Source organism: Semicossyphus pulcher, unplaced genomic scaffold (genome assembly GCF_022749685.1).
Source record: "Semicossyphus pulcher isolate SPU_LCO1_2020_fin unplaced genomic scaffold, fSemPul1.0.p SCAF_26, whole genome shotgun sequence".
Classification (NCBI taxonomy): domain Eukaryota; kingdom Metazoa; phylum Chordata; class Actinopteri; order Labriformes; family Labridae; genus Semicossyphus; species Semicossyphus pulcher.
In genome coordinates, this window is record NW_027211700.1 from 7,601,177 (window position 1) to 7,628,568 (window position 27,392).

General features: G+C 43.3%; 1 protein-coding gene across 1 annotated transcript in view; it reads right to left on the bottom strand.

The window, feature by feature from the left end:
• lsamp (limbic system associated membrane protein) overlaps positions 1–27,392 on the bottom strand; it is a 290,511-nt gene that overhangs the window by 103,987 nt on the left and 159,132 nt on the right. Inside the window, exon 2 of the mRNA XM_069676609.1 lies at positions 1,247–1,391. Within this exon, the coding sequence (XP_069532710.1) occupies positions 1,247–1,391 (145 nt within the window). The remainder of the gene's footprint in view (positions 1–1,246; positions 1,392–27,392) is intronic.

A 27,392-nucleotide genomic window follows, 5' to 3' on the forward strand; every position in this document is an offset into this window, starting at 1 on the left:
AAAGTTCGTCACAGGAGCTTTAAGTGGCTTGAGAGGGGAGACAGGATGTGTCGACATTGAAACTAAACTACGATAAAAACGTTGTGTCTTTTATCTTACTCTTACAATAATAATAACGATATAAGAAAGTAATATTTACATACTACTACTACCTCAACTGAAGTAATCAGACTCAGTATTGCCAACTGATTTCCAATGAATGTAGCGAGCAGTAGCTCCAAAAGTCGCTAGAAGTCGCTAGATGACGTCATAAGCAACTTTGCATATTGATGACGTCATTTGCATACCACTTAGTGGTCATGAGCACAGCAGCTCGTTGCCCTAACTGCCTGCGCAGTGCTGCTGCGCACCTAACAAGAGAAGAGAGGAGAAAGCAACTCGGAGCTGTTGGCAGAGGAGCCGTGAACTGCGATTTGGCAACACTGATCAGACTATACAATTTTTATTTTGATGGTGCACATAACCCCTGTTGAAAAGATTTGGGATGCCTGATTTCTTTTAGGTTTAACAATGAGGCATTTTTGGTATTATGCCAAAATATGCGCTGTCCATCATAAACACACTCATAGAACAACGCAGTACACCTTTTTTGTTTTCTGTTTCTTTTAGTTAATTTGTTTTTTGTGTGGTTTTTTTTCCCGTTAATTTATATGCGATTATTACTTGATGCTTTGGCAATATTATCACTCTTACATTAATGGCAATAAAGCTTAGTGAATTTGATTAAAACTGAACGGATATAAGAATACTTGTATATTATTGCGCACAGCCAGGTTCATCAGTTTTCCCCAATTTCTCGTCGTTATGCTAAGCTAACGATCCTCCCCATCAGCTTCAGACTTGGCAGGTACGCAGACATACCTTCCTCAGTGTCAAACTTATCCTTTGAAGTAGTATCAGCTTGCAGATGCGTTATGTTAAAACATCTCATCCTGTCATCTGATATGGTCGGGAAAGCACATTTAAAGTGTTTTATCAAAAACAGAAGAAAAAATAGTCCCTCTGAAAGAACTGGCTGCATAAATCAGTGGATTAATATTTATGCAACCAAGCTCCAGCTCTTAGAAGAGTAAATCTTTGTCGAAGCGTGGTGGTTTTTAGGGTAATGTTGCCTGATTTGTGAATAACATCCTTGCAACAGAAAATGAAATATCTCTCCAAACTCAACTGACATCTTAACCCAGCTAATCAATCACATTTATAAAGATTGTAGTGCAGTCCATTCCACTCTCAACGTCCTTATTACCTTCTGTATGCGCAGGCTGTACTCCAGCTGTCCTTTAGTGACCAGATCTACTCTGGGGTCCAGGGACCACTTGTCTTGGCCGGCGAAGATGATGTTGGATCGATTGAGCCAGGCCACCTTGGACACCTTGTCATCAACGTAACACCTGCAGGGCAACAACAAGAGTGAGTGAGTCAGTAGTGCAGAGGAAATAGAAATAAAAGGCTTGTTTTCTCATTAGGGGAATGCGGTATGAGAGGCGTGAAACTAAAGTGTAGGCAACTTCCTTCGTTTCATCTTATTAGGAGGAGGGAAATGTGGACTTTTGTAGATAGGAAACAAACAAATCACAGCAATTATGCAATCCCACAGAGTAGGTGGGCTGTTTAAAACCCAGGCGTTTAAAGTAAGGGTTTAAAAAGACAATAATATCTTGAGACAACTCGCCAAGCTAGGTGTATTTCATCACATTTTTGAAGTGTTGGCTTGCACTGCTGACCAGAAAGGGTATTCTAAAGCTTGTAAAGGCAATTCAGTACTGCACTTAAGGTCTTGAAAGACAAGCCAAAGTTGAGGAGCATCTCTTTATTTTCCTTCCCTCAATTCATCCCTGTACACTCTTCTCCTCCCACACATTCACTCTCTTTACCCCTCCTCTATCCTTTTCAGTCTCCTTCTTTAATTCTGCCTCTCTCTGATAAATACGTCTCCTCGAACAGTGAGCCTGTTCCTGCGGATGAAAAAGGACACCGGTATCCTCTTGTTTACTTCTTGCTGCTACGCTGTCAGAACATTACGCCGAGTAAGCTCCGGCTAAGACATCTCGCACGGGGAAGGAAAGGAGCCGAGCGTGTGCTTAATGAATAAATGTAAATGTGGGAAGACGTCGGAATCAATGAGAATGGATATCAGCTGTAATGCGAGTCGACAGAGGATGCGCCTCACATGTAAATTCCAGCGTCTCCTCGAGCCGTGGCTGCGCACACGCTGCTTCGGGGGCGTGTTTGGATACAAGAGAGTAGATTAGCGAGGCTGTGGAGTGAGGCTGTCTTTGGCGGGTGACCCCGGGTGATGCACTAAAGTGGTGGTGCAGTCACCGCAAGCCTGTAACCCAGTGGGAGCGGGATGTCAGATTTGTTGAGGGCTTGTACTCGCAGCTTGAGTCCCTGTTGATGTTCCTACCCTTTGTGCAGAAGGAAGATAGCTCACTGTACTTATTGACTCGCTCTGACATCTACCCTCTACTTTCCTCTCTTTGAAGTGAACAGGTTTTTTTCCATTCCTTTCACATTTCTGCAGGGCTCTAATTAATAGACTCCAGTCAAAAGCATCCCAAACTAATTAGGACACATTTCGCTTTAATCATGCGGAGCTACACGAACAGCTCCTCCTCACGACCACAAAAGACTAGTTGCTGTGAACCTGAGGAAAATGGAGCCTCACATAATTCAGATCCATAAACTATAGATCATTTTATGACTCAGACTTTTTCTAAAAATCCATGAATTATGGGCACATTGCGGTTAGTAATTCATGCAAGTTGAACCCAATGACTATATAAAAAGGACAAAGCATCTCCACCCTCTCTCATTGTACAAAAGTGAAGCCAAAACACCCCCGGAAGTGGGCCACCATGTGCATTTAGGGCCAGAGTCTGCGCAGTAGAGATTGGCTGGTATTGACATCCTGCCTTTTCCTCTACCACTACCCAAAGCACACATTTAAAGGTATAATGAGTAGGATTTTCCTAGAAAAATAAAATATAGACTTTTACAAATGTAATATAATATAAATGATCACTTATGGGCGTCTATACGTGTGTGTTGGTGAGACTTTGCAGACCCTTGTGAGACCCTTCCATCTGCATCTATTCTGTTGTTTTGCTTTGGACATTTTCAGGAGGGGTTGTGGTTCCCTGAGCCAATCACAGCATATAGGTGAGTGTGGGAGTGGTTCAAATTAGCAACTGGGCTCCATTCAGACCGGCGAACATGGTGAAAGAGCGATGCAGAGTTGTCCTTCTTTCTGTTGGACAGGTGCATCAAACCGGGTAGGACAAGGTAACTGGTGGTTAGCATGCTAGCGCAAAGCTAACCGGCGGTTAGCATGCTAGCGCAACAGTAACTGGCGGTTAGCATGCTAGCGCAATGGTAACCGTGATGCTGTCGGTGTTAGCTCGACGGGGTGGGCGTGTACTCGCACGAGAGAGTGAGAGTGAGCTTCTACTTAATGTACCTTTAACTTACTGACACAATGGCCTCATGACAGCATACTCAACAGCAGAGCAGCTTCTAGCGTTGGTCTGAAGCAGACGTTCACAGCTATGGAAACTTCAATGACTGTAGTGATTGTTTTAGTTACGTCTCCTCTCTCCGTTCCTCCTCTACTCTACGCTAATTTGGAACAGATCGGCTGCAGGAGCCGTATTTATCAACAGAGCTGTCAATCATTACGTTACACCCCCTTTTTTACAGCATGAAATAACTAATTAAAACTAGTCAGAAAATGAAAACTTGGCTTTATGACCTATTTTATGATGTTTTAGCTTCACTTTTAGGGAGCTGTCATGTCGTCCATCTTTTTATACAGTCTATGGTTCTAACCCTCAGAAATTGCGCAATATTCTAGTCAAGATCTTGGTACTTTATAAAGATACATCAAACATCATACAGTCCGATGGAAACAAATACGTGTAAAGCATTAACATATTTCCTGGGACAGACTTGTTACACACAGTGTGGTAGCCCTAGTGTATTGTCAAGAAGTAATTGGTTGTGACGTGACAGTGTTGTAAAGTGTAGGTGACAAGGAGATCAGCATTGAAGAAGCTACAGAGACTCAATGTGTCGTTCTTTGTAAAACACTGTTTTATTCATCACGCAGAAACACAAACTGCATTGACTTGCTGATATATTTTCTTGTTTGCAGAATTTCCCTCGAGCTCTTCTCCTTTTAACTAAATGCATGTTTACTTTATTGTAAAAGAACTCTAATTTGCAAAATGTAACACTTTTACCAGATTCTTCATGATTATAGATGCTTACTAAAGTAAAGTAAGTCAGTAAACTTCTTTTTTAACAGATCCGGTTTAAAAACAAACCTGAGTCTCTCATGCTGTGATTGACTGTTCAACAACCGCTGATAATGCTGTTTATTAGAGACAGATAAAGACACACAGCGACAAGTTAAACAGTCTTCAAGTGTTTTCAGTGAAGCAATAAAGTGCCCGGGCTGACTGAACGGTTACATGCTGTTTGTTTGCTCTGAGCTCGCTTCCTCTCCTCCGTTATTAACGGTTGTCGCCTACCGTGAAAGACAGAAGGAGGAGATGTGAAAAGAATCATGACGAGTTTCCTTCAGTTTTCTCTCTCAAAATATCTGAGATTACATTGAGCAGTTTGCTGCTGCTGAACCTGAAACAGGATATTGTAAGCAAGCTCTATATATTGCCACTGTCTATTGCATTTAAATTACAGACCTGCAACCGATAGATTCATCATAAAATTTTGTTGCGTAATCAATTTCGCCGCCTGACTGTTACTGCTCTGCGAGAAATATCCAACCATTAGCAATACCAACTTAAAGGGTCAAGGGTCACAAGGGACAGGTGCCAATCCATGCTGTCACTGGACGAAAGGCAGGGCAGATCAACACAAGGCAGACAACCACTCACATGAACACCTGCAAGCAATTTAGAGACACCAATTAACCTGACGAGTATGTCTTTGGATTGTGGGAGGAAGCTGTAAATGGACTGTACTTATATAGCGCTTTTTTAGTCTTTGTGATCACTGTGACTTCACATTCACCCATTCACACACTGATGGCAGAGGCTGCTATGTCCAATGCTAAGTGCCCAACTGTCAATCAGTTATCACATTCATTCATACCCGTTGGCTTTGGGGTTCAGCGTCTTGCCCAAGGACCCTTCGACATGTAGCCTGAGGGAGCTGGGGATCGAACCTCCACTCCGGGGGGGAACCCACACAAGCAAGGGGAGAACATGCAAACTCCAAATAGCTGCTGGTCGAACCGGGATTTGAACCAGGAACCTTCCTACTGTGCCACTCCACCACCATGCCGCCTCTCAGAGACATAAAACAATGTTAAAACAAATTAAGAAAATAAATTAACATACAAAGTTGTCTGATATTGCCACCACACACAACCTGATACTTGTATTACTATTTACAGAGTGGAAACATTATTTTGTACAATAAAGGACTGACAAAGAAAGCTATTGGTTTATCACCTGGTTTAAAGGGCAAATAAAGATAGCAGGTTTCCTTTCGCAGTCCTGAAGTAGCCTCGTGCTTTGTGAACTCTAGAAAACACAGTTTAGAGACTGCAGAATTGACACCCAGGCAATTGCAAACAGACATTCCTCGCACAATTAATATGTTAATAAAAGGCTTTTAGCTCCTCGAGTGGATCTGAGATGAGATGAAACGTTTGCGGAAAGTAGGTAATTGAAAGGAGCAGCAGTCGTGGTATAATTCAGCACAGAAAATTGAAAAGAAACCACACACTCCAAAAGTACGTCAGTGAAGTGGATAAGAACAGCTGTGGAGATTAGACATATAGTGAAAGTGTGTGTCTGGGTGTGTATTTTAATTAAATACACAGTCTCTCCTTTATATAAACTCATTGATACAATCATTGTCAGTATGGAATGTTACCCAGGAGTAGTTTTGCTGAAATCTTACTTATATACAGTATCACTGCACCTTAAGTAGTTTAGAAATGCACTTACATAGTTCAGTCTGCATAATCCCTTTTCTAGATTCCCTACTTTCCCATCTGACTGTACTTTATTCTTCTACTTATTTCACAAAGTACTTCAATCTGATCACCCCACTTGCTGCCCTCCAGTGCCCACTTAAGGGTGTCCCCAGATCTCAATCCAATCAACAAATCTGTGGGATTTGCTGTACAAACAAGTCCGATCCATGGAGGCCCCACCTCGCAACTTACAGGACTTAAAGGATCTGCTGCTGACGTCTTGGCGCCAGATACCTCAGAACACCTTCAGAGGTCTAGTGGAGTCCATGCCTCGACGGGTCAGGGCTGTTTTGGCGGTAAAAGGGGGACCTACACAATATTAGGCAGGTGGTCATAATGTTATGGCTGATCTGTCTTTGTATTAGAGCTGCCGCGAGTAGTCGAGGTAATCGATGACGTCGGCACTAAACATGCATCGACAGCATGGTTGTTTTTCTTCTGCGTCATGACGTCAGTCGTTCTTGGCTTGAGTCACTGGTCGGCTGAGCAGCTCCACTCAATGCACCGCAGTATTAGAAAGTCCCACTCTGTGCAGCAGGGTCCAACTCGGTTCAGAGTGAAAGTTTCCAAAGGCCCAAGGCTTGGAAAGTATGGGAGTACTTTAAAGTGATCGCAAACCAAAAAGGTGGTTTGTACCCTGTCCAAAGTTTCACTGGCATACCGCAGCAGCACTAGTGCTATGCACGAGCACCTGAAGAGAAGACACACAGGCGCTATTCTGCATGATGGAGGCAAAACCAGCGCGAGTGTTTGTCTATTCATTTGTAGGGAGAATAGCTAATGGCCACTGTTTAATACACTAATTAAGCCATAAAGTTGTCCGTCTGATTCCTTTGAAATTCCATTGAATAATTGAGAAAATGTTTCAACTACAATCTGGGCTTATTTTACATTGATTGACTGTGTGTGTGTATTAATGGCAACCCTAGTTTGTGTGTCTCTGCAGTGCGTGTGTGTGTACATCCGCCTCATGACAGGTATGTAAGCGGTGATGAGAGATTGTTGAATTATTATTAGGCAATCGAGGATGGCGGCATTGTCCCAGATTGATAAAAGTTTCAGTTATCAGGTCATGAAGGAAGCAGGAGATCAAGTGAAATAAAAGTTGTAGTGTAGTTGGATGCATCTAATTATACCCTCTGTGTAAGTGTCACAAGCAGCCGTAAATTTGATTGCACTCATACTGTGAGTGTGGCTCCTCCAACGACTCATTTGAGCTCTTGGATAAATACAGGTGACTGGGACAATTAATCATCCAAAATGGTCCTGATTGTATTTCCGCCTTGCAGTTAGCGGTCACCATATGCTGCTCCATATGGGTCAAAAAATAGAAAAATCGATGCACACGGTGCTGTACATTCCACTACACCGAGACTTCAATCAGAGCCGCATTCCACTGCTTCAAACGCTCTTATCTCGCACCTCTGCCTCACCTCTCCTCCGCTTCCGCTCCCTGTCTGCCTCTCATCCTTGTCAAACTTACACATCTCTTACAAGCCTCCTCTCCCCTCTCATCTCTCCATCGACACTTCAGGAGCAGAAGTGGACAGCGCGGAATAGAAACCAAAGGAACAATTCATTGATCTACCATGTGGTTCAACTTTCTCTGCTACCTCTTGCCCTCAGCTTTGTCTGTCTTCCCCCTGAACTGCTCAAACCTGCAGAGCGTCCCGACAACCCTTGGTGCAGAAAGTAGAGCATGCTCAGTAGTGGGCTATTTCCTGTTCTCACTAATGAACCACTGCCTTGGAAACGGAACTTCCTATCACTTGTCAGAGCAGTTGTCTGCCTGTAGCTCTTGCTTCCTTCTGGCCGAGTAGCTGTCAAGGTGTATTTACGCAGGGCCGGGTTTCTCAGGCTGTGCAAAGGCTATGCTGGACCAGAATGAAAAATAAGACCTCGGCTGTCTCCAGCTGGCCTGATCTGAGGCACATTCAACAAGTCGCTTGCCAGGAATCAATTTGATTGCAATTGAGAGCCACGGTTGAACGGTTTGTAATGAAAATGCATCCCATTAGCTGGCTGCAGCCCCCACTATGATGAAGTGTCTCAGCTGTGTTATTTAGCCACTATGGTTTTATTTATTTCGATGTTTGCCAGAATACTCCTTTTAATCACAGCAGCATCTACATGTTCGCAATCCACTGCAGAATCCTCTCCAAGCCCATAATCCTCTGCAGAATGCAACATGAAAAAGCTTGTAATTGCTTGTAGATATTTGCTTATGCTTGTGAACAAGAATCCTTGTTAAATGCACCTTTTTTTTTTAATGGATTTTTACAGAGTGGCTTCGTTGTTTACGTGAGGTCTGCTTGTGATGGATGCAGGGGTTGCTGTCCTGCGCCGTTCTTCCCCCGGCCTCCTTGATGGATGGTGTGCTCTGCTATATTATACTCCTTTTCTGCCCCGCTGTGCTGTGCCAATATGGACTGGACATTAGGCTATAGCTGACAGGGGACTGTGTGGGCTGACAGATGCCTGGGCCAGAGCTGCTGAGCTGGGCTTGTGTTGACAGGAGGGCTGGGCTGGATGGATCCCTGCTCCAGGGCTAGCCGTGGGGGAGGACCAGAGAGCAGGCTCAAGCCAGGGAGTGAAACTGTAATGAGGAACGATGTGCCAGGACTGACAGAACAGCCGCACCACCCGCTATCGCCATCAACACTGAGTTCTCCTCAGCTCACCTCATCTTTTCTCCCTTTTCTTTGCCTCTCTGACACCCCTCACCCCTTAACAAAACACTTTTTCCGACCTGTCCTATTTGTAGTTCGTCTGTCTCGTTCCGCCCTCCACCCTCTTGAACCTTCTGCCTCCATATCATCCCCATCATCTCTCTTTTTTTCTGTTTCTCCTAACATTGACTGGGCTTCCTGTGTCTCAAAGGTGTATCCGCGTGCATACATGTGTTTGTGCAGATGTCCGCATGTTTCACAGCAAATAAACTACCTGTCTTACAAAGAGAATCTGGAATCCTTTCTCACAAAATGTCAGACAACTTGTTCCAGCAATCGATAAAGATTAAAGACGAGACTGGCACACTGGTTCTTTTGATCAAAGTCTGCCAGGGCTAGTGAGTAAGTTCTTTGTCTTTGTTGTCTGTATGCATGTGGCAGGGGGCAAGACAAACAGAGGTATTGAGACAGAGAGATAAAGAGAAAGAAAGACAGGCCTACATAAGAAAGCGACACCAAGAAAAGAAAGAGAGAGAAACATAAGCTTGGGATGGAAGCAAAGCTAAAGCTGCTTTCCAAATCAAAGGCAGGTCATTCCTTTATAGCCCTCAAAGCAGTTTCTTGCCCCAGATATTCAGTGCGTAGCAGGTTAAATGTATTTCCGGTAAGGTCTAAGTTTATCCCTTAGGATTGGGCTTGGAAGAAGAAAGCTGTTATTGAAATACCTGGTGCAATGCTGTCTTGCTATAAAACTCACCATCGCCTATCTTGACAAAAAAAGAAAACTAAAGCTAAATTTCTAAAGAAAAGCTGCGTTTCCACTGTAGGAACTTTCTCCTGGCACTAGGGACTTCAGGACTTGTTTCCACTGCAGGGACCAATTTTGCCAACCAAAAGGTGCCTAGTAGGGGGGAATTACTTTCTAAAAGTACAGGTACTTTGGGGGTAGAACTTTTTTCTGATTGGTTGAGTACTTTCATTCAGAAAGGACTAATTTGCCTAATCTCAACTGTTCTTTAGGACCTTTAGAAACAATGTGTTGGAGGAACCTTTATATCCTTTGAAAACTAGCTCCTGGAATCAAAAGGACTTCTTAAGTAAATTTGAATTGGGCTGTTACATTATGTGGAACCACACAAACATAACACAACCATATAACTTTAAAGATGTATGCACTGTACTTGTGCATGCACTTATTTGCCTAACCTTCATAGTTCTTTAGACCTTTGTGGACATCAATTTGTTGAATAACCTTTTTATTCCCTGAAAACTAGCTCCTGGAACCAAAGGTCCTTGGTTCTTTTGGTGGAAACACATCTTAAGTATACCTTTGTCTTGAAAGTTCAATGGTTGTGCTATTATGTTTATGTTCTAATTTACTTAACTGTGTATGCACTAATATGCCAAATCATTATGGGTCTTTAGACTAGCACAATGCAGACAATAATGTGTTGGAGGAACCTTTCAATCTCTTGAAAACTAGCTCCTGGAACCAAAAGTCATTGTTACTTTTGGTGGAATTGTGGCTTAAGTAAGAACAGGGCTGTTCCAATATGTGGAACCACACAAACAAAATGACACAACCATTTAACTTTGTGGACAACAATGTTTTGGAGGAACCTTTTCATCCCTTGAGAACTAGATTCTGGAACTAAGTCCTGGGTACTTTTGGTGGAAACCTGGCTTAAGTAAGTAAGAACAGGGCTGTTCCATTATGCTGAACCACAGTAACATGTTGACACAACCATGAAACTTTCAAGGTGAATGTACAGTACTGTACTTGTGCATGCACATGTGCTTGAGTGTGCCTCCGTGTGAGCTGTGTTAATTGATAATCAGCAGGCGTAATCTTCGTTATGCGCAAGTAAATTGGTGTTGACACCCGTGGCAAACAGGTCACATTAATTATTCTGTTTTTGCAGGTGCAAAGTGTTTGAAGCTTGTTTGTAAGATTTCCTTTGCAGGTTTAATGAAGCATTTTAAGAGAGAAATGATGAGGCTGATATGTCGAGGGTGATAAACCGTCTCCTTTTATTAAAAGGGATTTTTTAACAAAGCTGTTATCAACAGGAAGCACCCCATTCCTCGAGCTCTGTAGCGTCTACAGAGAGGCTCGGCTTGAAAACAGAAAGAAACCTATGTCTTCAAGAGGTCCATTGCCTTTCTGTCACTCTGTGCCAAAGATCTACATACAAAGGAGAAGAACAGAGACCGTTGAGCTGCTTTAACCTTTAAACTTCAAGACTTCAACTTCAAGACCTGCCATCAGTCACGACAATCACTTCAGTTAGCGCACCCATCGCTCCTCTCTTTAAGCCAAGCCCTGGAGCCAATCCCTGCGGGGAAATCCTCAGTGACGTAGCTTCAGAACAGACTTAGAGTAACCTTTGTTGCTCGGTTGATTCATCCTCGCTGCTTTAAAGCCTCCAGACAGCCACAAATCCTCATAAAATTCTCCCATCATGAAGCCTCTCCATCTTGGTTGGCGTGCATCAGTGCTTAGAGCGAGTCATTAATCATGGCAGGAATGACTGTTTTGAGACCTGGCCAGCAGACCTGGTGGGGGGAGATTATTAATCAAAAGAAGGTTGCAAACAACTTGGAAATTGCAGGTCTGCTAGATTCGAATTCGCTTGGCACAGGTGTGATTTCACCTCTAAGGCTTTGCAAATGCCAGGGAAGTCAAATTTATGCATATATTGGTATTTTTTCCCAAAGTTTCTGGAGCCATTCCAAGTAGTTGTGCTTGAATCTGCTGGGAAGTGCAATATTTAGATTGATAAGGGCGATAGTTACAAAAAATTCACAAGTGAAAACCAACATCTAACTGCAGATCAGAGTTCGTACTGTAAGTGCCGGTAGTGCAAGAGCCCTGACATTCCGCCTGTCAGTCTAGCGTCACTTTGACCCATTCTTCCTCATTTTAAATTCAATGTGACAACTCTTCCATTGTTTACTCCCTCCCCTCCTCTGTATTGTATTCAGGCGGGGCTGGACTGTGAAGGAGAAGCTGCTGGGTGTAACGAGCACATGACAGATGGCTCCTCATTGAGACGTAGGCAGGAGGATCTATGGCCAAGGCAAGATGCCGCTATTAAATCTCTGGAGATGTATGTGCTTCCTCCCTCTGTCATTTTTCCCTTTTTGTCACTCTCATTCTCCTTTGTCTCTGTTTTTTTTTTTTTACCTTCCCCTTTCTTTCTATCTTTGTCCTTCCCTCTCTGTCTTCCTAATTTCATTCTTATTCTATCCGTCTTCTTATTGTTTGCCTCTTCTTGTCTTTGCTCATTCTTTCTTTTCCTTTACCTCTTATTACTTCCCACACGGCAGTGGCCTGGCAGTACCGCAGAGTCATCAGTCAGTGCACGGGGGTGGACAGAAATAAACAACAGTAAAATAAATTTTAAATTGTATGAGGGCTGAGCAATATATTCTCTTACTATTGCCATCACAGTCTGTAGATGTGCAGTAGTCAAATTGCAAGGCATGAGATGTAAAGAGAGGTAATTTAAGGGTGTTTTCAAACCTACAATCTGTTTGTCTGAGTTGCTAACCCTAACCCTAATTTTAAGCGAACCAAAATATATCAACAAAAGCCATGTGGGAGCAGTCACTCCGTTCATTGGTCAGAAATCCTGTGTGGTTGGCGGGCGGATAAAGGAGTTTTGTTGAGGTATTTTTTTCTGGGATAGCTATCCAAAATGGACCATCGACAGAATTGGCATTTATTCATAATCGCGGTCATTGTTTGGGCCATGTGCTGAATGACATATTTGAACGCACTTCAAGGCAACGTCTACAGAACAATTCATTGCTTCACGTTATGCGAAGAAGACGTGCTGCATTCAGTCGGCTGAAGAGGAGAAGGGAGCGTGTATTGAGCACATACAACAACATTCTTACCTTCCAACTGTTAAACCGAAGACGACTCAGGTAAGCTTGATTTGTCAGCTTTTCAGCTCGTTGCTAGCTTGTGTTGACAAAGCTCGTCCTCAGCCCATAATGCACAGCTTAGCTGGCTACGGGAGCTTGTTTAATCAAAAAATGCACCATGCTTCCAGCAGTTATGATGGAACTAGGTCAGATCACGTTCTTACCACAAACGAACCTCAGCAGAGTTCGTTCTGTAATCATTTAGCCCATCTCTTCAATGAGGTCTCGGTTGTTTTGGTCCGCACCCTAGTGTGATTGCTTTGTTCCCATCTGCCCAAACAAACCGCACCAAGGGGTTTAATGATTCAGGGTTTGATTCAACTGATCTAAACAAAGCAGGTGTGAAAACTCCCCAACCCAAACAAGTGACTGACCGCTGTTCCCACAGAGTCGCGACGCTGCTGCTGTCCCATTATGTCGCCTGGAAGATCGCAGCAGGATTTAGTTAGTCAAGGCGGATTTTGAGTGTGTGCATTTCCTTTACCAGCCGCACTTTGCCCCTGGGCAATTACACTGTGGGTACATACAGTATATTTAACATTTAGTGAATTAATGTACTGCTGATTGAATCTTTTAATGGCTACAGCTGCAGCGAACCTATGGCGTAGGGTTGTGTGCATCACAGGCAGTACAAAAGGGTAAGTTCAGTCAGATGAACCCACATTGTAATAGTTTGACTTGTTCATTGCAGCAGCAGGACACAGCAGGAGCAGGTGGACGCCGTGGTGGTGGTGGTGGGGCTGAAAGTATGAGCACAGTACCGGTGCAGGGCAGCGGTGGTAATCACAGAGCAGAGGGACAGACCGGAAATTCTGCAGCTCAAATAGACCGCCAAATTGGGGGGAAGTGTTTGTGAGGTGATTGTAGAGGATGACGCATGTCAAGTGTGAAATCAGTGCAGCATGAGTGTCCTGCCTGAAATAGCTTGCTGGTGTTGCTCCATTTTTGGTTTTGATAAAAATTGCTGTCACAGCTCTGGTCCATAACTACATGTAGAAAAAAATGCTTAACCCAAACAAGATACGCAGCATCTATCTGTCCATCTTGCCAGCATAGAGATAAATGTGTTTGTTGATTAATAGTTTGCTGCCAGCTGCTCTCTTTCCACTTGCTGCTTTCAGAGACGCTGGCAGAGGGCTGCACCAAGTAGGAGGTGGGTTTGTTTGGTAAATGCGGATATACTTTTTAAATACTCAAATGATGAAAAAAAATATGACTGTTAACATACCACATTGTTTCAATATGCAATATATATTACACAAATCAATGTCGGCACGGCTGTGTTAAATACTTGTTTCTGATTGGTTAATTACAGCAATCTCAGGTCTGTTATTTCTCGATAGCAGACCCAGCGGCCTATAAAGAACAGACCGATGCTAGGGATTTGTCTCGATTAACTCAATCCAGAGGACTAACTGGAGTTGTATCAATCCCCTGAAAGAAGTCCGGTAAATTTGACGTCAGCTTGTTTACCGAGGGAAAGAAAAGTAAAGAGACAAAAACAGCGGAGAGAAAGCAACAGGTTTTATAATTCAAAAACTGAAGGCTACGACAGAGAGATCTACAAAACTGAAGACAGCACATGATGTAAGACAGAACACAGTATGGGATACGGCGGTGTTTAAAGACGGTTAATGGAAAAGGAAATGTCAAGAGACTCTGACAGCGACGAGACAGAAAACTTCAATTTCACCTATCACCGTGTCTTACTTCAGCATCAGAGGAAATGTTTTCATTTAAAGTGTGAGTAATAACAGCTAGGTTAGCTCATTTTAAAGCTGGAGATATACTTGCTGCTTGGCCTTGCGTTCACGTACACGTTCACGTTTTTTTTTTTTTTAGGATGATTTTTTTGGGCTTTTTGCCTTTATTCATAGGACAGCTGAAGAGAGACAGGAAATGTGGGGAGCAGAGAGTGGGGGATGACATGCACCAAATGGACCGGCAGACCGAGAGTTGAACCTGCGATCAGTGTGACGAGGACTGTAGCCTCTATACATGGGGCGCCTGCTCTACCAACCGAGCCAAACCAGCGCCCCGACAGACTATTTTTAAACGCAAAACGGAAAGATAATGATTTTTAAGTTAATGCAATTTTTCCCAAATCAATATTTTGTGTCAAATTATTGTATTTCCTAACCCTTTCAGGGTGAGACAAGACCCCTCTGCCCTGCTCACCCTCTGGGGGTTCCATTCCATAACCACCTCCTCACTATACATCGTCCCTTACATATCCTGCAGCCCTAAACTGCACCTTTGTGAAGTCTTACTGCACCTGAAAAGTCTTATTTCAGTCACTTGTGTTGTATTTCGGGATGTCAAAGTGTCTGTGTTAATGCCTGTGAATCTGTGTCGTCAACAGTATAAGTACAGGGGAGAGAGACTAATGTAAGCCACTTCTAGCAGCTACAAATGATATTCATTATTCCACAATCACTGGCTGTAGACTGCCGACCTCTCCCACCCATCGCCGTCTTCGCGCTGCCATCCCTTTTCAACACCAGCCCTGCTCTTATTATTACAAGGAAGTCACGATGAGGCCTTGTCTCCGAGTGCGACACCGTGGAACGACTACCTCATTTCTCCGCCCTCGGCATTTGCCTCTTATGCGATCCATCACCGTGCTCTGCTTTGGTGCATTAGGGGCACAAAGAGGTGAATCAGTTGATGATGCAGTGCCACTTGAAGAGAGCAGAAGCAAAGGGGGGAAAAAATCGTATAAGTGCTAAAATACTCCAGACCTGGCTGCCTGTATTTAGGCCGTGAAATGAAAGGCAGCATTAGAAATTCTGTCTGAAACGAAATAGGCTTATTTGAATTTGTTGGCCCGGTACACTATTTATGTTTCTTGGGAAAGCTTCTGATAATGTACAAAGTAGAACTATCAAGACCTGCAGTACATCACAACAGTGTAGATTCCACTCGCAACTTGTAAAGCTTTAGCGGAGCCCAGAAAATCAAATAAAAATAAGCCCAGAGCTTTGCTTCCTGTTCTTACGCATGGTTGTTTTTATCTCACAGGTACCACTTTGAACTGAAGATGTGTCTTAAATAATTATGTTGGGAATCGGAGCTTGGGGCGCAGGCCGTTTCATCATCATTTCCTATGTGTGAATTGGCTTTTATACCCTCTCGCCACACTAATCAGTATTCCTCCCCTGTGGGCTAATTTTCCAAAGCACAGCCTTATTAAGGGTTGCACGGGATGCCACTTCAGTCTGTATCAACAATATACAGTATTAAGTCTTGTGGGTGGACTTTAAAGGTTAGCCAGCCGTTTCAAGGGGGATGTATATCAAATACATGACTGGCAGGTGTCATATCGGATGAGAAGGTCAGAAAGGTCTTCTGCGATTTGTTGCCAGGGGTGGAATAGTTAATAGATAACACGCCGATGCAGCCAGAGAGGCTAAAAGGTTGACAGAGGTTCTTTATTGATGTGAAATCTTGCAGGCAATCTGACAGGCTGCTTATATTATACATTTACTGAGTGCATTTACAGTCTGATCAATGCACTCCACTCATGCCATGGATGCCATGTGGAGACTTGGAAATCTGGACTTGAAAGTAGCTTGCCTCCAAAATGCCAGAGTTTAAAAGTTACAGCGAGTGAGTTTAATGATCAAATATCCTACTTTGAAAATTTCACTTTTAATTGCTTTAGGTCATGCACAGTAGCCTGGCCTACAATATTAACAAACCAGATTTCAAAATGTGGGTTCCTTTATGTTTTATTTAATAACTATTGAAAGTTTGGCCTCGGATCTGATCATTTAAAATTCAGGACTAAAAATTTAAGCAAGGAAAAAACATTATTCATTAAAAGTTAAGCACCGAAGAACTGGTTAAGTACTGTGGGGATGTGGATTGAACTGATTGAAAAAGACCGAATACCCTCACTCAAATGTTTCTGAACCCTGATGACATGTGGTATGTGACATCACCTTTTTGAACAAACCTCGGAATCATCTTATGGCGATGAAGCCTCTGACAGCGATGAAGAACTCCCGGGAAAGACTTCCTTTTTTGAGCACTAGGCGTAGGCTGTATCTACTTTTTCCATATAATAATACCTTCTTGCCATAACACCAGGCTATAAGGTATATGAAGGTGTCAAAACACACACGCAAACAGAGAGAGAGCAAGAGAGAGAGAGCATGATTAAAAAACAGCTCCAAATGTGAGTAAACGACAGCTGAGGAGCAGAGGCGCTTGTCGACCAGCGCAGAGAAATGCGCGTCTGGTGTCAACGGAAGTGCTCCGGCTCGCGCTTTTCGTTGCGCGGCGCTTCGTAGCGCTTCGACATCCGGTGTGTCCCCGGTGTGACAGTTATTTCTGATTATGAAGAGAGAATGGGTGCAGTCCTCTGTGTGGTAACGTAACGTTAGCTAGAAGGCTAATGTACAGTCTGCAGAAATAGTGTAAACTCTAGTGAACGATGTGTCTTGATCAGGATATATTTGAAAATGAGCGCGGTATCTCATAAAATGCCGATTTTTATAAATTTGGTAAGAATTGTCAATATTAACACCAGCATTGATGTGTTTCGTTAATATTGATAATTCTTTATAAGGGGTTGGAAATGGCTTTACGTGCCATCTACTGTTTCAAATCAACCTTGAACCTTGTCAGTCGATGGTGATGTAGAGACGAACGATGTTAACGCCTGTCAATGCACGTGCTGGAGCCAACAGCTCGAACTGATAGGGCTCGGGACCACCACGGTCCTCTACCACACTTAAGTGTTCTTCGGGGGACTCTGGAGGGGAGAAGTCCTCCACCTCAAAAGAGCTCTCTGTGGCATATGTGCCTTATGCATATGTACTGACAAAGCCTACCCTGCACTATATGGTTTGCAGTCCCACTAGCGACTTGAGAAGCAAAAAATGGAGTTGGAGTTGAGATAAGACGAATAAGAACAGATTGTTAGCTGAACTTGCATGCAGATATTTGTTCATAGTGATTAATTAAAAGCTAATTTGTTGTCAGACAACCTCTGATGGGAGCCGGTACCAGCGTGCTTATGTTGCTCTCCACACGGGCTGTTTTCTCTGCATGCAACCAAAGTCTACTGACACTGGTCAATACCACTTTGGCTACAAATGCACTACAAACAGAAACCAGAACACTTCCAATACCATTTTACTAATTTCTTTTTCTTTAATGCAGAATCTGTTAATCGAGATCACCTTTTTCTACATTATGAAAGTCTACTTCAAACCAGAGAAAACCACAGACACAGAAGTGAAGAACTTTGGCTGAAAAATGTGTGTTCATACGCAGGCGATTATTATACCATTATTTTTAATAGTTATATTTTGAAAATCTATTCCACCGATGCATGAATCCTAGAATACAAAAATACATAGACCGTTTCCGACACGCTTCAGAACACCTGACTGTGTTGCTGGCTCGGAGACAGTTTGCATGTTTTCATAGTCATTGCAAACAAACGCTGTCTGAGCTGCAGGGAGCATCTATGGAGCTGTGCAATTCAATCTTTGCTCTGCATTCTGAAGAGAGATTTGTTGGTAAACATAAGCTCTAATGACTCCAGCATTCACATACTGCATAACAGCTTCTGCTTATTTACTTGGATCCTTCACACAAAATTGCCCGTGTGGAAGACAAGAGGCCGAACCTCCTGTTAATCCGACTCCAACATCAACTGCTGCTGTAGCCATGGACACAACAGAACTTGCCACAATCCCATCATATGCTACTATAGCTCTATTATTCCTTTCCTTTTCCCGGGGTATAATCATAATTAGTCCTTAACAGAGCCCTTTCAGTGTGCAACATAAACTCAGCATGATTCTCGCCGCTGCTGGAAAAGGTCTTTCATAGCACTTAGCACCAAGAATAACTCATCGCTTCAAGTGGTCCCCAGAGCCTGAACAAGGCTAACCAGTGTTAACAACCGCCGCATGCCGCACAAGGCACAAGTGTGAAAGGTTTCGGCTCTGTCAGTTCAGAGCAATTTTTAAAAAATGATCTTTAATTACACCCTTTATGCTGAGCTGGCATACATCTTCTGATCAAAGGAGAAGGAAGCCACGAGTCTAATGGACTTTGTCACGTAGATGTTGATCTCAGCATCCACAGCGCCCGAACACAATCTCCCATTACAGGAGGGCTGCTACAGTACATTTCAAGCTTTAACACTGCGATCTCGTCCGGATCACAATGCCGATGTGATGATAATGAAGTGTAGCTCTATTGATTCATTGATTCCTTCATTAAGTTATTCACAGCGCGGCGCGGCCCCAGAAGTGTTATTAGCTTCGGCTGTAAAGCTCTTTGAGCGCAAAATAATGATATTTTTAAGACCATAATTTAGACTCAGCAGGGGACTCATAAATTAATGCAAATAAACCATCATATTTGAGCTAAATTGCTGTTAAGTAGCATAGCCTAAGAGGTAAAAAATCAGGAGAGGGTTGTCTTGTTAACACCTTGTCAAGCACAGTAAACATACAGGCAAAAATACCTTAGATCACACAGAGACAGAGCCTAATAAAGACAGACTGCTAAAAAAGACTGTAGTCTTTCATGCACAGGTGGTTTTACCATATGGCATAGGTAGGCAATTGATTGGGGCCCCTTCCTCCAACATTTTTCCTCCTTGTCTCTCCAAAGTTGAAAGTAAAGCAGTAATAATTTATAGTAGATGTAACTAATCTGTTTGCAGGAGCCTATCCAATTTAAAATCTATATTTGCCTAGCTGTATTATCTCCCATATTTCGAGTTTAATGAACCATTCTACCGTGACCTTCCTGTGCCGTATACCCAGAGCCTTTGCATTTGCAACGATCCGGAGGATGTCACAATTCTAGTTACCAGGAGACAGCGATTTCATAGCGGTGGTGAGAAGAGAAAAAGAAGATGCTAAATTTTAAGAGAGACTTCCATTCAATTATTTTACAAAACAAGAAGGAGCAACAGGCAATGTCAGGTAATGTTACAACAACGAACAGGTTCAGCGTTACAAGGAGCCGAGCTCGCTAACTTAAGCCAGCCTCAGAGTGTTGTGTAAACTATCCGAGTGCTTCAACCTGCCTCTTCTGGATGCGTCTATCACACCTTGTGGGAAAAATGTGACAGATAGAGAGCAGCAGCCGCCACCACCGCTGCTGCCACACTACAAAGCCCTCCTCGCAGAGGACGCTGTCATGCGCGGCCTAGTAACCACCTACTGAACCTTTAAGCAAAATGGGAATCACTGGTCTTCTCCTGGGGCCTCCAAATCACTAAAACCGCCCCTGCTTACATGCATTATGTAAAAAACTGTTCAGGCATGATGTGCCTTTTCATGGAGGAACAGAATGTCATTATGATTTATACTATATAGTGTAGTCATGTTCACTTTAACCACGTGAAGTATAAGCATGTGCTTCGCAACAGTCATAAAATATGATTACTTAAATTCACTAGGGGCCAAATATTACTGCAGAATTTACATGGATTCATTAGATGGCCTACCAGATGTCATTTTAGCAGATGAGAGCAGGACAGTGAAATCAGATGTGGCCAGTATAGAATGCAATCAGCTGTAACGTTTGGTGGCATCAGTGTTGCCAACTTTTTTCCAATGAATGTAGCTAGCACAAGCTCCAAAAGTCGCAAGAAGTCGCCAGATGACATCATACACTAATTTGCGTATTGGTGGCGTCATCGCGTGCTCATTCGCATAACGCTTAGTGGTCGTGAGCACAGCACCCCGCTGCGCGGACTGCCTGTGCAGTGCTGCTGCACACAGAACAAGAGGAGAGAGGAGAGAGCAACTCTGAGCTGTTGGCAGAGGAGCCGTGATTGCGATTACTCCGAGCAGCATACATGGGAATGAATAACAATAGATATTTCACAGGTCTGAAAATGTGTCGCTAGTTGCTTTTTAGAAAGTAAGTCGCCACGAGGGTCTAAAAAGTCGTTATATCTAGCGAGAAAGTCGCTGAGTTGGCAACACTCGGCGGCATTGCCTTCCGATCTTAAAATGTTTGACGTCATCCAGGATGGAATTTACAACCAGATGCTATACAGCTCCCTCAAACTAGCCATTCACAATGATGTGGACTAAGAGACAAATTTATCAAGGGATAGGCTATACTAAGTGCATTTTTGTTGTGGAAAATAAATGAATGATCTTACGTTTTGGAGGGAATTTAACAGCTATATGTGAAGTTTGCAATATCATATTATTAGAAAGCTGTTTTGTATACCTACAGGCATTATTTAAATAACATAAATTAATAAACACAATATAGTTGCTGTCCTGCCTCGTCGTTGGACTGTTCGTTTGTCTTTCCCGTACCATTATCTGTCTGCTGACTACCCTCCGCCTGAATCCACATGAATGCAGAGTTTATGAGCCTTTTGTCAAAAGGCTTAGCAGTGTCTTAGAAAAGGAGGGTAGGAAGATACAGAGAAAGAGAGAAAGGGGTAGAAACAAAAGAAAAGACAGTGAAGATTTATAACTTGCACAGTAGCCTAACTGTGGTCCAGTACAAAGGGCCTAACATTCTAAAAGCCCCGTCATGTGTAGCAGCAAGCGTGCCACCACTCAGAAGGCCTCATCCTCACACTAAGAGACAGGCAACCAGTAAAAAGAAGATTCTGGGTAATGATCCAGCAATGTGTGATTATCATAACACCCTGGAAACCTTCTCCGAGGTTGGTAGAAACCAAAGACTACCTAGCAGTTTCCCTTTTAATTGCTTTCTACTTTGTGCAGGGCAATGAGAAAAAGGGGGGGGAAGTGACACCACGGACAGAAGGGAGAGTTTTTCTCGTTTCTCAGAGCAACTGTTCCAGCAGATAACACCAAGCTACCCTGACAGCATAAAGGGATGAGAGGGAGCAGGAGGACATAAGAAGACAGAAGAGTGTGTTTTACCGGGGGCTTGAAATCATCCCTTTTTGTCCTCCTCTGCTCATATTAATGAAATAGACAGGATAGGAACCCTTGGAGCTACTAATCATGCTAAAATACTCTGGCACGAGAAAAATAACAAGCAGAAGACTGTGAGTTCATCACAGTGGTGGTTTACCAACAAAGGAAGCTACAGCATTGTTGTAAAAGTCTGACTGTGCTGGAGGAAAAACGCCTCCAGCACAAACATAGATTAGAAGTTTTTAGAACATTAAAACTAAATGCCACACGCTGTTCTTCTTTTCACAAATATTGCTTGACCCCTCGATCTCAGAGGATCCACGGTTCTGGTCCGTCAGATGGCACAAGCCCTCGCCCACAGGAAGCGTGTCGCAGCGGAGCGCTGGCCCTTGCAGCTGGATTCGCGAGATCGCGGGAGACCTACGTCATCGCACGAGAATTGCGAAATCACGCGATAACATCAATGTTAAAACAGAGCAACACACAAACAACAGTTCAGTTTGTACGTCCGAGGTTGATTATCTGCTCATTTGAATATGATTCCCTGATTTTTATGCTTCTACCATGTTCTTTTCCAAGATCTCAGCGTGTTGATAGTAAAAGAACGGAAGTCTGTACCGGTCTGTACATGGTGTTTTATTTTGAAATGACCGGATGCTGTATGCTGTTTTCTGTCTGACTTCCTGTTTGGAACGATCTGCTCTGTTCAGCTTGACGCGTGCTTGAAGCGGCCTCCGTCAAAAACAGACTTGGCATGTACGCTTCTGGGATGCGCCGGAAACGGACCGCAGCGCATGATCTGGAATCATGAGCATTGACTTGAATGGGCGCAATCAAGTCGCGGAGGTCGTGGTGCATGCGGAACGTGCCGGAGACAGATCCTGAGGAATTTGAGGTTAATACAACAGTACTGCATTGAGAAAGTGTGTTTACTATACCGTGATTAATTGCTGCTCATATAATTGGCAAGGGTATGTTTAACCAAAACTGTAAACAAGGTTAAACAAGCTCTGAAAAAAGAACGTGCCAACTGTTTCAAATGTCTCAGGTACAATTACAACACCGCCTACTATAATACTGAACAAAGATTTATACTTTAAGTAATAGGGCTCTATCTAGTTCACTGTACTACTTGCTTGATAAACTTGCTTGATGGGAAACCACTTCAGTTGAGCATTTTGTTGTATTTTTGCTCAAAAATGTCCCTGAGATAAGATGTACGGTGGCCCATTTCCAAACATAACATTTCACAAAATACAACGACAGTTCAGGGTCGCAGGGGAGGCTGGAGCCAATCCCAGCTAAGAGGCGGGGTACACCCCAGACTGATCACAGGGCTGACGAGTAGAGACATTCACACTCACATTCACACAATTTAGAGTCACCAATTAACGTAATTGGAACCCGCATGCACAAGGAGAACATCCACACAAAAAGGTCCCCTATATTCGAACTGGGATTCAAACTGGATTTTGTTTCGTGAATCTTTTTGAGTAATGTGAAACGTTTTAATGAAATGTCGTATATTATGAAATAAAACTACATTTTGTGAAATGATGTGTTTGGACCCTCTGGGCTACCATAGATGTGAGGAAAGTAATCTGTTGTGTGACTGTTCTGCAACATTAAAGTGGCTGAAATCGATATTTATATGATTATAATGTAACAAATCAAAATGTTACAGCAACATAGAAGGAGTTACTCAAAGTGATGAACCTAAAGAAATGTCTTATTCTGCTGCGCCCCTCAACTTTACTGGACTTTAAAGTGTGTTTAAGCTAATTGTTTAGCTGTCCGGCTGCAACTTTACAGCTTCTGTTCACTCTCACCACTTTAAGGTTGTTTTATAAGGCTGAAGCAGACAGCTGATTTTAGCTGAAATAAATCTGGTCTGTCTTTCTATCTGATTAAAAAAAAACACACAGCAGAGCGACACGGCTAAAAGAAGCTAAGCTACGCTAGCAGCTAAAGGGCCAAATATGTCTCTCATATTCGATGAGAACATGACAAAATTAAATGACTAAAGATATAAAGAAACAAAGAATATTGAACCTACATTTGTCAGGTGTACACAAAAATGACTGAATTAATCTTTCTAGACGTGTAAACAAGCAACTGATTTTATCAGCAAGAAACAAGACAATTATATCCATGCAACAAGCCACTGCCAATCAAAGCTAGTGTTCTCTGTAATCAATAGAAGCAATAATATTTGAGCCAAAGCCATAGCTGTGGAGAAAGTTGCACAAACAGCTTGTGGTTTCGCCCCTTCTAGATTCCTACAACACCCAGCGTGCATTGCACCCCTCCCTCTGAAAGGAACGGCCCAGCGAGAGACACTGGAGGGAAATATTACAATTTTTCAGTCAAGAACATTGATCGCTGCAGGCAATGGCTCAGAGCGGTACAGAATCTGAAAAAATGACGAGAATATACCGGTGGATTGTCTAAAAAATCTTCGGGGCTGCAGTCTACATTTCAAACCTGATGATTTTGAACAAGACATGACATCAGAGGCGGGCATCCTAGATTGAGGAAGTGTAGTTTAGCGAGCTCCCTGGCCTCCACCAGATGACGCATTTAACGTAGTCTGGTGGAGGTTTGCCAGGACCCATTGAAGAAGCGAACTGCATTTTTTTCCTACCATAATGGCATTAGCTCCCCATAATAGCATGATAGGAGTGAGGTTGAAAATCAGCAAACTGGCCCTTTAAGAGAATGTTTGTCAGCCTGCAGGATGTAAGAGGTTATCATGGACAGCGAGGAGATAATGAACTTATCTTTCCTACTCTGTAACATCACCTGCATCCTCAGATAGCATCGCCACACTCCAGCAGTATGTACCAGCAGAGCCACCGGACCACCATTACTGTTTGAAGCAATCTAAGCTCGGACTGATTTTGATTCCCCTCCAAGTCACTTGCTTTGGTGCTCTCGCTCACATCAACTGGAAAACCCATTTTGCGGGGCCTCAGCCTGGCCAATTTCTATCTGTCACAGGTAGTGGGGAATTGACTGTGCGACATGTAGCATATCACTTTAAAGTGACAGTAAAACGGGAAATCACTTTGTGCCAGCCACATGCTCTTGTCGCCTTCCATAAGAACTTTGTTCAGTCAGAGGGAAAAGTCCTTAAAGCTAAATGGTTTGTGGGGGGAAGATAGAGAATCAGTGCCAACTCCCGTCTCCCTGTACCCACTCAGGGCACACAGTGCATGAAGCGACTGGGTCTCAGGGTTTGTGTACTTTAAACCGATGGATGCACTGAAAACACGAACCAGCCTTTGCACATGCACAGCCATTCATACATGCATTAATCCAAATGTCTTTCTGCACCCTGAAACCTACCAACACCCACACGCACAAACCACACAAAGAGAATATACTACCCACACTGAGAAGCAAACACACACACACACAAACACCTTTAAGAACTACATCTAACAACCTGAGCTCTAAGTGCAGACGGGGGAGTTTGAGGTTTACTGACGATGAACATCAGTAAAGTTTCTTCAGCTACACAACCACAGACAGATGATCAAATTTAATCCTAAGAACAGAGACAAACAAGATGGAGGCAGTGTTTCAGCAGCTGTTATCACATTCATGCAGGGCCCTCGCACTATAGAGGTGACTTCTTAGATTTTTAGCCAGTAATTGTAAATTTCAAGCTTAATTCACTCTCAATTCTAATGTGGACCACAAGTGCAAACATGCTGCAGCATCTAACCTTTATCTATACTGCTTATCCTATTCTGGGTCGCTGGGGGGCTGGAGCCTTTGCACATGATTCATCTGAAACATTTAGTACCACTTCTCTGTACACTGTAATGGCACATTAACACCTTGAATCACTGCATTTGTATATAACGAGAGTCGGGATACACCCTGGTCTGATCGCCAGTCAATCACAGGGCTGACACACAAGAGACAGACAACCATTCACGCTCGCACCCACACCTACACTTACAGTCACCTAACGAGCATGTCTTTGGACTGTGGGAGGAAGCCGGAGTATTCGGAGGGAACCCACGCTTGCACGGGAGAAGACGCAAACTCCACACCAAAAGGCCCACTTCGTCTGGGTTTCGAACAAGGAACCTTTTGCTGTGCAGCAACCCAAACGATTTCAAAATGCTTAGGAGAAACGAGCTGCAAATAAATATACGTGCTGCAAAAATCCGAAGCAAATGCATTAAGGCCCTGTTGACATTTAGTTTTATGCATGTGTCCTGGGTGATCCGATCACAAGTGGACAGCTCCAAGCCCAGCTGTTCACACCTAGCATTGACGAGTCCCTCAAATGCGTCTTCAATGACCGCTTATGTTCGAATCTCACTTTCCCCCTCTGTATTGTAATAAACCTGGGAGCTCAAGCCGCTTTCCCACTGGTCAAAAACACCCACTAACAACCGGCTTTTTTGCTCAGTGGGAAAGGTTACAATCGCCTCTGCAGTAGACCCGGGTATTTATCGTTTCGGCTCCGATTGGCATGGATGGGAACACAAAACCTGTGTCAACACGCTAACCTCCGCCACCTCTCCGGCGCGATGCAATTCTCTGTCGTTAACTTCTATGACTCCTTGTTCTTCAAATTTGTCAGCGGAGAGTAGCAGAAAAGAGACCGACAGGAGTATACTTCGCTGGCAATGGGAAAAGAGACAATCAATGTCTATAAGTGGGTCTTCCCGGGTCTGAAAAACCCGCGTCTCAGTCTCCTATATTAGACTTTAGAAAACATATAATAAAAGAAAGTGTGATACAGACTTGCAGCACACAGAGGGAGGGAGGGAGGGAGGGATAACGTGAAATAAAACTGTTCGATCATGAAGCCTGATGCTCCTCTACAGCTCTGTGTTTATCAGTGGAATATATGAACTAAACAGCAGACTGGAGTCACTAAAAAGAAACACTTTGCATGATTCAAAGTGAAAAACACACACAAGAGAGAGACAGAGAGAGAAAGAGGGACGAGGCACAGCATTCACTGATGATCAGACCGCATAACGATGGACGCTGTCAGAGTGTCTCTGAAGGCCATCCACCGCTGCCCACTTTGCAACAACACAGCTTTATAACATGTACAGAAAACCCACGCAGGTCTACTTAAGGAATTGTTTAGCTTTGCTGGAGTAACCACTAAAGTGTAGCTTCAGTTAGCTACAGATCTCAGTTAGCATTTCGACTGCAGAAAGTTAACAAGGAGGAGTCGACCCGGGGAGATGTTTGCATAAGCACGAATAAATATCAAACATTAAAAAACAGTTGTTTGTTTGATTTCATCCTCAGTTGCTATGACTACAAAGTCATGCAAAATAAATAAAAGTCGGAAAATTAAAAGGCATATTATTATTTCTAACATTTATCAAGCTGCCATTAGTTATAGTTTTAATAAGCGCTGTTTATGAAAGCACAGGAAACACTGTTTTTACATTCATGGTGGCAAAAGTAATCAAAACGCAGTAAACACTGTGATAAAGGGCTGGCTTTACCGTGTGCTATATGAGCGTGTGTTTGTGTGACAAGGAGAGACAGAGACGAATGTTTCAGAGGCGGAAGACAGATTGCAGAGGCGGTGCAACAGCGGTAAATGATGAGTGTTTATACGGTGTATTTGCATGTAAAAGGTGGCTTGGAGATGTGTCACTGCTTCTTATGTATGTGTTTGTTAGTATGTATGTGTGCAACTAGAGATAACCTTGAATCGTGGGATGCTGATGCGCATTGAAGCGAGGGCAATTTAAGGTCAGCTTCACATAACCTAAAATGTGTGTGATGTATCTGATCGGAGTCGAAGCTCTTGCTCTGTCCCAACCCAAATGTGTGTGGCAGTGTGTGTGCGTGCGACCGAGCATGCGGGTCGTTAATCACTTCAGTTCAAACGGTGGCAAA